We start from the raw sequence: 15,299 nt of genomic DNA on the forward strand, positions 1-15,299 counted from the left end.
CACTCCTTCTAGCGAATCTATGTCCATTCTCACGACAGGTCAACACTCTCGTACTCTGCGTGGTCTGATGCGTGGTTCGAGGCCTGATCCGAGGCATAGTCCGGGGCATGATCTGAGTCGTCCAGGTCCATCCCTGGCACCAGACTGTAGTATTCAGTGGACTGGGTCATATAAGCCTTCTCCCTGTCTGCTGAGTCCTTCATCACCTCCGTCACACTCACTGCATCCAGCTCTGCTTGTCCGCCCAGGTCCAGCTCGGGACCCTCTGTTTGGGAGGAGGACCCAGGAGAGGGAGGGGAGTTGGGGAGGGAGTGAGAGAGGGACTCCACAGATTCTACTTTAATCTCCACCTCCTCATAGATGTCCCTAGTGGAGCCAAGAAGGGTGGAGGCAGGTCGCAGGAGGAGCTGGTCCTTCAACATCTCCTTCCTGCTGCTGTCCCCCGCCGTGGGGTAGTTACTCCCTCCTCCGCCTGCTGGGGGCTTGGATCGATGGTGGTGGTGGTGACCGTTGGGTGAATGAGAGTGGGAGGCCTTCTTCTTGGAGGAGCCGAAGGCCGGCTTCTCCTTCGTCTTCCTCTTCCTCCCACAGCACCAGCAGAGGACGAGGCCGAGGAGGATGAAGAGGGGCAGGAGGATGAAAAGTGCCGTGAGCCCTGGTGGGCGGCAGACGTCACCAGGTGCCACCGACCACACGAGCCGCCCAGCAAGGCTCCGAGGAGATGCGCAGGTGATGTTACCCACGATGCCCTGCAGGCTGGTGTTGTTGTTGTCCAGCTCCTCCACCAGGGAGCAAGAGCAGTCCCAGGGGTTGTCCACCAGTTCCAGCCTCTCCAGACCCCGCAGAGACAGCACAGAGGTGGGGAGAGAACGGAGGAGGTTGCCCCTGAGATCTAGCTCCTGAAGGCCGTCAGATCCCTTGAGGAAATCCTCAGGCAGCTCCCTCAGCTGGTTCATGCCCAGCTCCAGCACCTTCAGGCTGGGCAGATCTGACAGGAAGTTCCCTGGGATGGAGGTCAGTCTGTTGTGACCCAGATAGACCTCCTGGAGAGGAGAGAGTGTGGTCTCTGTGTCCTCCAGGTCTATCTGAGTGATGGTACAGTGAGACAGGTCCAGGAGCTGTAGTCTGGTCCTGTTGGTGAGCATGGTCCAGCGAACATGGCCGAACGTTGAGCCGGAGTAGTTCAGACAGCAGGCCTCAGCGGGGAGGACAGAGGGAAACTGGGCCAAAATGGTGGCTCCTGGACACTGACATCCCTCTGAGTGGATGGTCATCACAGGGAGAGTACACAGCAACAGTAGGGCCCACTGAGAGAACATCTCTGGAGAGAGAGAGAGAGAGAGAGAGAGAGAGAGAGAGAGAGAGAGAGAGAGAGAGAGAGAGAGAGAGAGAGAGAGAGAGAGAGAGAGAGAGAGAGAGAGAGAGAGAGAGAGAGAGAGAGAGAGAGAGAGAGAGAGAGAGAGAGAGAGAGAGAGAGAGAGAGAGAGAGAGAGAGAGAGAGAGAGAGAGAGAGAGAGAGAGAGAGACAGACAGAGGAGGGAGGGCCGAGAGAGAGAGAGACAGACAGACAGACAATGAGAGAGGAGAGAGAGAAGAGAGAAGAGAGAGGAGAGAGGAGAGAGAGAGAGAGAGAGAGACAGACAATGAGAGAGGAGAGAGAGAGATGAGAGGTGAGAGAGAGAGAGAGAGAGAAAGAGAGAGACAGACAATGAGAGAGGAGAGAGAGAAGAGAGAAGAGAGAAGAGAGAAGAGAGAGAGAAGAGAGAGAGGAGAGAGGAGAGAGAGACAGACAGACATTGTGTCATGATTGTGATTACAAAGTTGGCCAGTGCAGTTCCCTCCCTCTCCCTCTCTCTCTCTCTCAATTCACTTTCAATTTAAGAGCTTTATTGGCATGGGAAACATATGTTAACTTTGCCAAAACAAGTGAAGTAGATAATAAACAAAGTGAAATAAACAGTAAAAATAAACATTACACTCTCAGAAGTTCCAAAAGAATAAAGACATTTCAAATGTCATACTATGTCTTTATACGGTATTGTAACAATGTGCAAATGGTTAAAGGACACAAGATAAAATAAATAAGCATAAATATGGGTTGTATTTACAATGGTGTTTGTTCTTCACTGGTTGCCCTTTTCTTGTGGCAACAGGTCACACATCTTGCTGCTGTGATGGCACAATGTGGTATTTCACCCAGTAGATATGGGAGTTTATCAAAATTGGATTTGTTTTCTAATTCTTTGTGGATCTGTGTAATCTGAGGGAATTATTTGTCTCTAATATGGTCATACATTGGGCAGGAGGTTAGGAAGTGCAGCTCAGTTTCCACCTCATTTTGAGGACAGTGTGCACATAGCCTGTCTTCTCTTGAGAGCCAGGTCTGCCTACTGCGGCCTTTCTCAATAGCAAGGCTATGCTCACTGTGTAACGGCCGTCGTCGGTGGAAGAAGGTGAGGACCAAGGTGCAGCGTGGTAAGTGTTCATGATTTTTAATATAATCAAAACTGAACACTAAACAAAATGATTGAGAACCATACCAGGCCAAACGTAAAATACAACATAGAAAAACAAACATAGACTTCCCACCCCAACTCACGCCCTGACCATACTAAAACAAAGACAAAACAAAGGAACTAAGGTCAGAACTTGACACACTGAGTCTGTACATAGTCAAATGATTCCTTAAGTTTGGGTCAGTCACAGTGGTCAGGTGTTCTGCCACTGTGTACTCTCTGTTTAGGGCCAAATAGCATTCTAGTTTGCTCTGTTTTTTTGTTAATTCTTTCCAATGTGTCAAGTAATTATCTTTTAGTTTTCTCAAGATTTGGTTGGGTCTAATTGTGTTGCTGTCCTGGGCCTCTCTCCCTCCCAGAGTGACATGCTATTTGTTGTTCCACAGAGATATAACCAGGAATCTGTTACCCAGCAACCCCTGTAGCAACCCTTCTGAGGCTCCTGGCTGGTTGTTGACAAGTCTGGGAGGCCGTCAGCCTGGCGACGCAGAACGCTGGGGATCAGACGTCCACCTCTCAGGTCTGTCTACTGTATTGTGTCTGTTGTCTGTAGTATATTGTTGTTGTGTTGAGTCTGTCTGTCTGTCAACAGAACCAACTCTGTAATGGTCAACAGATCCTAAATCCTGACCGTCTTCTCCATCTGACTTGTGAAGGGTATTCTGGACAAATTTAAATGAAAGGTGATCAACAAAAGCTTCTTTATAGTTAAAAAAACTCTCTCTCCCAACGGACTCTAAAAAACTCTCTTTCCCAATGGACTCTAAAAAACTCTCCCAACGGACTCTAAAAAACTCTCTTTCCCAATGGACTCTAAAAAACTCTCCCAACGGACTCTAAAAAACTATCTCTCCCAACGGACTCTAAAAAACTATCTCTCCCAACGGACTCTAAAAAACTCTCTCTCCCAACGGACTCTAAAAAACTCTCTCTCTCTCAACGGACTCTAAAAAACTCTCTCTCCCAACGGACTCTAAAAAACTATCTCTCCCAACGGACTCTAAAAAAACTCTCTCTCCCAAATAACTCTAAAAAACTCTCTCTCCCAACGGACTCTAAAAAACTATCTCTCCCAACGGACTCTAAAAAAACTCTCTCTCCCAAATAACTCTAAAAAACTCTCTTTCACAACGGACTCTAAAAAACTCTCTCTCCCAAATAACTCTAAAAAAACTCTCTTTCACAACGGACTCTAAAAAAATCTCTCTTCCAACTGACTCTAAAAAACTCTCTCCCCCAACTAACTCTAAAAAACTATCTTTCCCAACGGACTCTAAAAAACTCTCTTTCACAACGGACTCTAAAAAACTCTCTCTCCCAACGGACTCTAAAAAACTCTCTCTCCCAACGGACTCTAAAAAACTCTCTCTCCCAACGGACTCTAAAAAACTCTCTCTCCCAACGGACTCTAAAAAACTCTCTCTCCCAACGGACTCTAAAAAACTCTCTCTCCCAACGGACTCTAAAAAACTCTCTCTCCCAACGGACTCTAAAAAACTCTCTTTCCCAACGGACTCTAAAAAACTCTCTTTCCCAACGGACTCTAAAAAAACTCTCTCTCCCAACTGACTCTAAAAAACTCTCTCTCCCAACTAACTCTAAAAAACTATCTTTCCCAACGGACTCTAAAAAACTATCTCTCCCAACGGACTCTAAAAAACTCTCTCTCCCAACGGACTCTAAAAAACTCTCTCTCCCAACGGACTGTAAAAAAACTCTCTCTCAACGGACTCTAAAAAACTCTCTCTCCCAACGGACTCTAAAAAACTCTCTCTCCCAACGGACTCTAAAAAACTCTCTCTCCCAACGGACTCTAAAAAACTCTCTCTCCCAACTAACTCTAAAAAACTCTCTTTCCCAACGGACTCTAAAAAACTCTCTCTTCCAACTGACTCTAAAAAACTCTCTCTCCCAACTAACTCTAAAAAACTATCTTTCCCAACGGACTCTAAAAAACTATCTCTCCCAACGGACTCTAAAAAACTCTCTCTCCCAACGGACTCTAAAAAACTCTCTCTCCCAACGGACTGTAAAAAAACTCTCTCTCAACGGACTCTAAAAAACGTATTTTAAACAGGTAGGAAAAGGGGGCGAGAAAGCCTGTATCTGTGTGGCTGGCAGAAAGAGAGAGAGAAAGCCTGTATCTGTGTGGCTGGCAGAAAGACAGAGAGAGAAAGCCTGTATCTGTGTGGCTGGCAGAAAGACAGAGAGAGAAAGCCTGTATCTGTGTGGCTGGCAGAAAGAGAGAGAGAGAAAGCCTGTATCTGTGTGGCTGGCAGAAAGAGAGAGAGAAAGTCTGTATCTGTGTGGCTGGCAGAAAGAGAGAGAGAAAGCCTGTATCTGTGTGGCTGGCAGAAAGACAGAGAGAGAAAGCCTGTATCTGTGTGGCTGGCAGAAAGAGAGAGAGAAAGCCTGTATCTGTGTGGCTGGCAGAAAGAGAGAGAGAAAGCCTGTATCTGTGTGGCTGGCAGAAAGAGAGAGAGAAAGCCTGTATCTGTGTGGCTGGCAGAAAGAGAGAGAGAAAGCATGTATCTGTGTGGCTGGCAGAAAGACAAGAGAGAAAGCCTGTATCTGTGTGGCTGGCAGAAAGAGAGAGAGAAAGCCTGTATCTGTGTGGCTGGCAGAAAGAGAGAAAGCCTGTATCTGTGTGGCTGGCAGAAAGACAGAGAGAGAAAGCCTGTATCTGTGTGGCTGGCAGAAAGACAGAGAGAGAAAGACTGTATCTGTGTGGCTGGCAGAAAGACAGAGAGAGAAAGACTGTATCTGTGTGGCTGGCAGAAAGACAGAGAGAGAAAGACTGTATCTGTGTGGCTGGCAGAAAGACAGAGAGAAAGCCTGTATCTGTGTGGCTGGCAGAAAGACAGAGAGAGAAAGCCTGTATCTGTGTGGCTGGCAGAAAGACAGAGAGAGAAAGCCTGTATCTGTGTGGCTGGCAGAAAGACAGAGAGAGAAAGACTGTATCTGTGTGGCTGGCAGAAAGACAGAGAGAGAAAGACTGTATCTGTGTGGCTGGCAGAAAGACAGAGAGAGAAAGACTGTATCTGTGTGGCTGGCAGAAAGACAGAGAGAAAGCCTGTATCTGTGTGTGGATATGATGTCACTCTTCCTCAACAACAATAGAACAGGAAGAGAAGACAGGAACTCCCCAACAACCCAGCAGACTGGCTGACTGGCTCTCTAAAAGAGAGATGGAAGACCAGAGTGGAAGATTGCCCACCCTTACTTTTTAACCCAGGTTGTATTTGATTCCACTGAGCTGTAGAGAGAAAACACCTGTCTGTCACCTGTGAGGCTGTGACTAGCAGTAATACGGCTGTACACTAGCTGTATAATGAGAATGGATTTCAATCACTAGAACAGAGTTTCTATAACTATACCAGGGTTTCTATAACAGGGTTTCTTTAACTATAACAGGTTTTCTATAACAGGGTTTCTATAACAGGGTTTCTATAACAGGGTTTCTATAACAGGGTTTCTATAACAGGGTTTCTATAACAGGGTTTCTATAACAGGTTTTCTATAACAGGGTTTCTATAACAGGGTTTCTATAACAGGGTTTCTATAACAGGGTTTCTATAACAGGGTTTCTATAACTATAACAGGGTTTCTATAACAGGTTTTCTATAACAGGGTTTCTATAACAGGGTTTCTATAACAGGGTTTCTATAACAGGGTTTCTATAACTATAACAGGGTTTCTATAACAGGGTTTCTATAACTATAACAGGGTTTCTATAACAGGGTTTCTATAACAGCGTTTCTATAACAGGGTTTCTATAACTATAACAGGGTTTCTATAACAGGTTTTCTATAACTATAACAGGGTTTCTATAACAGGGTTTCTATAACTATAACAGGGTTTCTATAACAGGGTTTCTATAACAGGGTTTCTATAACAGGGTTTCTATAACAGCGTTTCTATAACTATAACAGGGTTTCTATAACTATAACAGGGTTTCTATAACAGGGTTTCTATAACAGGTTTTCTATAACTATAACAGGGTTTCTATAACAGGGTTTCTATAACAGGTTTTCTATAACTATAACAGGGTTTCTATAACAGGGTTTCTATAACAGGTTTTCTATAACAGGGTTTCTATAACAGCGTTTCTATAACTATAACAGGGTTTCTATAACTATAACAGGGTTTCTATAACAGGTTTTCTATAACAGGGTTTCTATAACAGGGTTTCTATAACAGGGTTTCTATAACAGGGTTTCTATAACAGGGTTTCTATAACTATAACAGGGTTTCTATAACAGGGTTTCTATAACTATAACAGGGTTTCTATAACAGGGTTTCTATAACAGGGTTTCTATAACAGCGTTTCTATAACTATAACAGGGTTTCTATAACAGCGTTTCTATAACTATAACAGGGTTTCTATAACTATAACAGGGTTTCTATAACAGGGTTTCTATAACAGGGTTTCTATAACAGGGTTTCTATAACAGGGTTTCTATAACAGGGTTTCTATAACAGGGTTTCTATAACAGCGTTTCTATAACAGGGTTTCTATAACAGGGTTTCTATAACAGGGTTTCTATAACAGGGTTTCTATAACAGGGTTTCTATAACAGGGTTTCTATAACAGGGTTTCTATAACAGGGTTTCTATAACAGGGTTTCTATAACAGCGTTTCTATAACAGGGTTTCTATAACAGGGTTTCTATAACAGGGTTTCTATAACAGGGTTTCTATAACAGCGTTTCTATAACAGGGTTTCTATAACTATAACAGGGTTTCTATAACAGGGTTTCTATAACTATAACAGGGTTTCTAAACTATGGGTCGGGACCCAGAGTGTACCCTGGGCATGTGAGAGGTGGGTTAATGAACTCATTCATTTCATAGTCTGATGTAAACACTAAAATGTATGACTACATTTGATGCACTACACAGGTTACTGTGTGTTACAGCTTGGCTAGGATCAAACCTTGCATTCAGAGAGGACCGTACGTTAACCATGTGCTCCAACAGGCTATGGTATCCGGTCTTTGCCTGCTGGTCACAGTACATCCAGATGGAACTACATCGTAATTATTTACCAACATGAGGACGTGTATTTTGGGGGTATTTTCTTAGGAAAAACACAGGGGAGTTTGAGGGAGGAAGTGTATTTGTTTACAAAGAGTGAAGCATTATTCAACACTGTCTCTATCAAAGACGGTATCCCAAAGAGACTGAGGACTGTGACAAGTCACTGTTTTATCTAGCCTCAAATGCAACCCTATTCCCTATATAGTGCGCTACCGTTGACCAAAGCCCAGAGTACACTACATAGGGAATAGGGTGGCATTTGGGATGCACATCGGCCTCTTGTTATTTATACTCAGTATCATTTGCATCCTTCACAGCTTTATGGAAAGGCTTTGTTGAAACTCAGGACTACAAAAATAGGCCTCAAAGTTCTGCTACAATCTATTACAATGGAAAGATAACTGAGAATGGAAAGATAACTGAGAATGGAAAGATAACTGAGAATGGAAAGAAGTTGCAGTATTATATGCAGAACTATTCTGACTGAAGCAGATTTCATTGTGATGTATTTAACACACATTCATTGATAACCTGATTGATCTATGTGTATCTGCTACGGGGCTCTGAAGGCTTTCCAACAGTCTAGATACCAGACAGGCTGGTCATTTATTCACCTCATCATTGATTTGAAACTATCTGATCAGGTCAACATACAGTCACTGAGAGGTTGGGTTGTGGACCCCTTGAACCAAAACAACTTCCCTGTTGTATCAACACAACAAACAATCACTTGATCAGTAGGGACACTGTACTGAATCTAGGGATTCCTTGTTGAATCCCCTCCATCTTTTTTTTTTTAAGTAAGAGTGCTATGATGTTTGCTAACGCTGTGATTAGTGGTCATATATACCGTACCTGTTTAACAGTTCAACCTTCAGAGCCACATCAGACCCTGTATCATGCAGCAACGATCACTTCACCAGTCACCTAACCTTATCCAACAGCAATTCCAGGAATTTGTTGTTGAAGTGATTTAAATGTGTGCTAACAGTGTGGTTCAACAGAGTCCACATTAAGATCCACGTTAGGCCTACTAGTTAACCAATCCATGTGTAGCTTAATGCTCTGGTCTGATACTAGTTAACCCATCCATGTGTAGCTTAATGCTCTGGTCTGACTAGTTAACCCATCCATGTGTAGCTTAATGCTCTGGTCTGACTAGTTAACCAATCCATGTGTAGCTTAATGCTCTGGTCTGACTAGTTAACCCATCCATGTGTAGCTTAATGCTCTGGTCTGACTAGTTAACCCATCCATGTGTAGCTTAATGCTCTGGTCTGACTAGTTAACCCATCCATGTGTAGCTTAATGCTCTGGTCTGACTAGTTAACCCATCCATGTGTAGCTTAATGCTCTGGTCTGACTAGTTAACCCATCCATGTGTAGCTTAATGCTCTGGTCTGACTAGTTAACCCATCCATGTGTAGCTTAATGCTCTGGTCTGACTAGTTAACCCATCCATGTGTAGCTTAATGCTCTGGTCTGACTAGTTAACCAATCCATGTGTAGCTTAATGCTCTGGTCTGACTAGTTAACCAATCCATGTGTAGCTTAATGCTCTGGTCTGACTAGTTAACCAATCCATGTGTAGCTTAATGCTCTGGTCTGACTAGTTAACCCATCCATGTGTAGCTTAATGCTCTGGTCTGACTAGTTAACCCATCCATGTGTAGCCTAATGCTCTGGTCTGACTAGTTAACCAATCCATGTGTAGCTTAATGCTCTGGTCTGACTAGTTAACCCATCCATGTGTAGCCTAATGCTCTGGTCTGATACTAGTTAACCCATCCATGTGTAGCCTAATGCTCTGGTCTGACTAGTTAACCCATCCATGTGTAGCCTAATGCTCTGGTCTGACTAGTTAACCCACCCATGTGTAGCCTAATGCTCTGGTCTGATACTAGTTAACCCACCCATGTGTAGCCTAATGCTCTGGTCTGACTAGTTAACCAATCCATGTGTAGCTTAATGCTCTGGTCTGACTAGTTAACCCATCCATGTGTAGCCTAATGCTCTGGTCTGATACTAGTTAACCCATCCATGTGTAGCCTAATGCTCTGGTCTGACTAGTTAACCCATCCATGTGTAGCCTAATGCTCTGGTCTGACTAGTTAACCCACCCATGTGTAGCCTAATGCTCTGGTCTGATACTAGTTAACCCACCCATGTGTAGCCTAATGCTCTGGTCTGACATTAGCTTGCACCTTATTCCTTTTAGGGTTATAGGGCTCTGGTTAATAGTAGTGGACTACATGGGGAATATGGAGCTACATCCTTAGTGACTCTGATAGCCATGGCAACAGAGTCTAAAGGTTGGAGTGATTGATAATATTTCAACATCTGTTCCGTGGTACGATTATACGACAGGAAAGCTGCGGTCTGGGTTTTGTCATAGAACAGAACAGGCAAAGTGCCGTATTGACTGATGAGGGAAATAGCACCGTATTGACTGATGAGGGAAATAGCACCATATTGACTGATGAGGGAAATAGCACCGTAATGACTGATGAGGGAAATAGCACCGTATTGACTGATGAGGGAAATAGCACCGTAATGACTGATGAGGGAAATAGCACCGTATTGACTGATGAGGGAAATAGCACCGTAATGACTGATGAGGGAAATAGCACCATATTGACTGATGAGGGAAATAGCGCCGTATTGACTGATGAGGGAAATAGCACCGTAATGACTGATGAGGGAAATAGCACCATATTGACTGATGAGGGAAATAGCACCGTATTGACTGATGAGGGAAATAGCACCGTATTGACTGATGAGGGAAATAGCACCGTAATGACTGATGAGGGAAATAGCACCGTAATGACTGATGAGGGAAATAGCACCGTATTGACTGATGAGGGAAATAGCACCGTAATGACTGATGAGGGAAATAGCACCGTATTGACTGATGAGGGAAATAGCACTGTATTGACTGATGAGGGAAATAGCACCGTATTGACTGATGAGGGAAATAGCACTGTATTGACTGATGAGGGAAATAGCACCGTATTGACTGATGAGGGAAATAGCACCGTATTGACTGATGAGGGAAATAGCACCGTAATGACTGATGAGGGAAATAGCACCGTAATGACTGATGAGGGAAATAGCACCGTATTGACTGATGAGGGAAATAGCACCGTAATGACTGATGAGGGAAATAGCACCGTATTGACTGATGAGGGAAATAGCACTGTATTGACTGATGAGGGAAATAGCACCGTATTGACTGATGAGGGAAATAGCACCGTAATGACTGATGAGGGAAATAGCACCGTAATGACTGATGAGGGAAATAGCACCGTATTGACTGATGAGGGAAATAGCACCGTATTGACTGATGAGGGAAATAGCACCGTATTGACTGATGAGGGAAATAGCACCGTATTGACTGATGAGGGAAATAGCACCGTAATGACTGATGAGGGAAATAGCACCATATTGACTGATGAGGGAAATAGCACCGTATTGACTGATGAGGGAAATAGCACCGTATTGACTGATGAGGGAAATAGCACCGTATTGACTGATGAGGGAAATAGCACCGTATTGACTGATGAGGGAAATAGCACCGTATTGACTGATGAGGGAAATAGCACCGTATTGACTGATGAGGGAAATAGCACCGTATTGACTGATGAGGGAAATAGCACCGTATTGACTGATGAGGGAAATAGCACCGTATTGACTGATGAGGGAAATAGCACCATATTGACTGATGAGGGAAATAGCACCGTATTGACTGATGAGGGAAATAGCACCATATTGACTGATGAGGGAAATAGCACCGTATTGACTGATGAGGGAAATAGCACCGTATTGACTGATGAGGGAAATAGCACCGTATTGACTGATGAGGGAAATAGCACCGTATTGACTGATGAGGGAAATAGCACCGTAATGACTGATGAGGGTGTCTCTGTGTGTTTGGAAATCCCAGTCGTGGACTGTGTCCCTAATGGCATCATATTTCCTATGTACTTTTCTGGTCAAAAGTAGTGCACTATATAGGGAATAGGGTGCTATAGGAGTGCACTATAAAGGGATTAGGGTGCTATAGTAGGGCACTATATAGGGATTAGGGTGCTATAGTAGTGCAATATATAGGGAATAGGGTGCTATAGTAGTGCACTATATAGGGAATAGGGTGCTATAGTAGTGCACTATATAGGGATTAGGGTGCTATAGTAGTGCACTATATAGGGATTAGGGCACCATTTGGGACTCAAGTGTCTCACTGAGGTCAAAGGTTGTGGATGACTAATGTACTATGTTGCCTGCTATGAAACAGCACGTCAACAGTGTAACGTCCCAAAATGCCATCCTATTCCCTATTGGCCCTGATGAGAAGTAGTTCACTATATAGGGAATAGGGTGCCATTTGGGCAAGCAGCAGCAGGCCTACCCGCTTGTCTATTTCAACGGCACACTCACTTGGCATTATCTAAACAGTTTGTTTCTGGGGAATGTCTCGTCTTCGAGTATGTCTACAGTAGAGTGATTCAGGAGCAGAGTGAGAATTCTCAGGGGAGGTATTTGGGAGTGTTCATACACCACATGACCAAAAGTATGTGGACATCTGCTTGTCCAACATCTCATTCCAAAATCATGGGCATTAATATGGATTTGGTCCCCTCCTTTGCTGCTATAACAGCCTCCACTCTTCTGGGAAGGCTTTCCACTAGATGTTGGAACATTGCTGCTATAACAGCCTCCACTCTTCTTGGAAGGATTTCCACTAGATGTTGGAACATTGCTGCTATAACAGCCTCCATTCTTCTGGGAAGGTTTTCCACTAGATGTTGGAACATCGCTGCGGGGACTTGCTTCCATTCAGCCTCAAGAACACTAGTGAGGTCGAGGACTGATGTTGGGCGATGAGGCCTGGCTCCAATTCATCCCAAAGGTGTTCGATGGGGTTGAGGTCAGGGCTCTGTGCAGGCCAGTCAAGTTCTTCCACACCGATCTCGACAAACCATTTCTGTATGGACCTTGCTTTGTGCACGGGGGCATTGTCAAGCTGAAACAGGAAAGGGCCTTTCCCAAACTGTTGTCACAAAGTAGGAAGCACAGAATCGTATAGAATGTCATTGTATTCTGTAGCGTTAATATTTCCCTTCACTGAAACTAAGGGGCCTAGCCCGAACAATGAAAAACAGCCCCAGACCAGTATTTCTCCTCCGCCAAACCCAGAGTCCAAATGGCGGTGAGCTTTACACCACTCCAGCCGACGCTTGGCATTGCGCATGGTGATCTTCGGCTGCTCTGCCATGGAAACCCATTTCATGAAGCTCCCGACGAACAGTTCTTCTGCTGACATTGCTTCCAGAGGCGTTTTGGAACTCGGTAGTGAGTGTTGCAACTGAGAACAGACCATTTTTACGCGCTACGTGCTTCAGCACTTGGCGGTCCCGTTCTGTGAGATTGTGTGGCCTACCACTTCACAACTGAGCCGTTGTTGCTCCTTGTTGTTTCCACTTCACAATAACAGCACTTGCAGTTGACCAAGGCCGCTCGAGCAGGGCAGAGCGGCCCCCCAGTTTGACGAACTGACTTGTTGGAAAGGTGGCATCCTATGACGATTGCGTTGATCACGTTGAAAAACACTGAGCTCTTCAGTAAGGCCCATTCTATTCTATTAATTCTACTGTCAATGTTTGTTCATGGAGATTGCATGGCTGTGTGCTCGATTTCTTTATATTTTTAAATAGTGTGGCCACTAATTTGAAAGGGTGTCCACATGCTGTTGTATATAGAGTGTATCTTAGAGTATGTGTTCATGAAATATCTTAGGGTGTGTGTAGAGTGACAGATCATTGTATGTGTGTGTGTGTGTGTGTGTAGAGTAGGTAGAGAGAGATCTTATCTTAGGGTGTGTGTGTGTGTGTGTGTGTGTGTGTGTGTGTGTGTGTGTGTAGAGTAGGTAGAGAGAGATCTTATCTTAGGGTGTGTGTGTGTGTGTGTGTGTGTAGAATGGCTAGAGAGAGAGAGATCTTCTGGTGTGTAGGCCTACAGAGAGACATTGTTATGTGTGTACTGTGTTACTGTAGTCAAGAGATGTGTACAGAGAGACAGAGAGCATAGGAAAGGAGGAGAGGCAAGGAAGAAGGAAGAGAGGAAAGGAGGTGAGGTTTATTCTCAGGTGATCTCATTCTGGAACAATGTGAGCTGTTACATTCTCTCTCGGTGAGTTTTTTCAGACTGTATAGGCTATGCAAAATTTGCATCACTCTTTTTTGGTGTGTTTTTTTTCTTCACCTTTTTAAACGTAGGGCAGATTAAATTTAATACAAGACTTGACTGAATGTTAGATTAAACTAATCAGCTGTGCAACACAGTCATTCCCTCTGCTTATCAACCAAATGGTTACACCTAGTTACAGCAATAACAAGTTACTTTAAAAAGAAACAAACGACTTAAAGACGCAGCACACTTAGCCTATTTTAAATTATATCACTGAGTAATATAAATATGACAAAACTGTATTCTAATAAAGAATAAATTAACAACAATATTCACTTTTTCCTATTCCCCCATTTCACATATGGCAAAATAAACTTTTATAATAATTGTAGCGACCCTGAATGAATGTGATATTTATCTTACCTTTAACGCCCATGGTTGCAACCTGTTGCCTCCGTCTTCAGTAGATGCACATAGCCTTACCGACACGACTGTCAACCGGTCCGCCACAGCCAGCATGTATCCCGCTGTAAAACGACTAGCCTACAGCAGGGACGGCAGCCACGACCTCGTCATCACGTCAACCTAAATAACGGAGTGACTTAGTAACGACAGATTCACCATCGCCGCACTCTCCTGGGTATTTTCCCTATGGGTGTGTCTCTGTCCCTGCCTCCCAGCAATGCAGTTGGACAACAACTTTAAACGGAATGTGGAAATCTTATTTGAGGGTGTGTGTGCGCGCACGGTAGGTGCGTGACTGAAACATTGACATAGGAAAAAAGAGCAGTAACTTTCCTTTTAAACACAGTCGGTATAGTTCATGCTAAAAGAGCAATAACTTTCCTTTTAAACACAGTCGGTATAGTTAATGGTACTATACCGCGCCCCAGTAATATTGTAGCCTAGTAGTAGAGCGCCCTCTGGTGGTCGTCGACGGATACGTCTTAAACGTCAAGTTCCAAATCCTCTGTTGAAGTACGTGTTTTTCCTCCTTTCACCGCTAGATGGGATGGTTGGAGGATACCACTAGGGACAATTCAGTTCACATCCAAAAACCAATGTGGCAAAGACGTTTAAATGTATCATCACAATGATCCCAATCACTGAGTTGCCAGAACATACAAGCAATATATTGTTTATTTAGGAAAATAATAACTGTTCAAAGTTGTATGTACAGTTTAACTAGGGCGGCAGGTAGCCTGGTGGGTAGGAGAGTTGAGCCCTTAACCAAAAGGCAAAACATCTAACGTTCTGCCCCTGAGCGAGGCAGTTCTCTGAGCGAGGCAGCTCTCTGAGCGAGGCAGCTCACTGAGCGAGGCAGCTCTCTGAGCATGGCAGTTCCCTGAGCGAGGCAGTTCCCTGAGCGAGGCAGTTCCCTGAGCGAGGCAGTTCACTGAGCGAGGCAGTTCTCTGAGCGAGGCAGTTCTCTGAGCGAGGCAGTTCTCTGAGCGAGGCAGTTAACCCACTGTTCTCCGGGCGCCGATGATGTGGATGTCGATTAAGGCAGCCCCCCTACACCTCTCTGATTCAGAGGGAAGACACTGGGATTCTCTG

The 15,299-nt window shown here is 44.3% G+C and overlaps 1 protein-coding gene across 1 annotated transcript in view; it reads right to left on the reverse strand.

Annotated features, from left to right (window-relative positions):
• Nucleotides 1-14,581, reverse strand: part of si:ch211-106k21.5 (uncharacterized) — a 17,029-nt gene extending 2,448 nt beyond the window's left edge. The window contains exons 1-2 of the mRNA XM_021590132.3: nt 14,166-14,581; nt 1-1,321 (exon numbers count right to left, since the gene is read on the reverse strand). The exon at nt 1-1,321 is cut by the window's left edge and continues 2,448 nt beyond it. Coding sequence (XP_021445807.3) covers nt 30-1,321; nt 14,166-14,178 — 1,305 coding nt within the window. The 5' untranslated portion in view covers nt 14,179-14,581 and the 3' untranslated portion in view covers nt 1-29. The remainder of the gene's footprint in view (nt 1,322-14,165) is intronic.
• Between the last annotated feature and the right edge of the window lie 718 nt (nt 14,582-15,299).

The sequence above is a fragment of the Oncorhynchus mykiss genome, chromosome 28 (assembly GCF_057628025.1).
Source record: "Oncorhynchus mykiss isolate SJ-2025 chromosome 28, ASM5762802v1, whole genome shotgun sequence".
In the NCBI taxonomy this organism is placed as follows: Eukaryota; Metazoa; Chordata; class Actinopteri; order Salmoniformes; family Salmonidae; genus Oncorhynchus; species Oncorhynchus mykiss.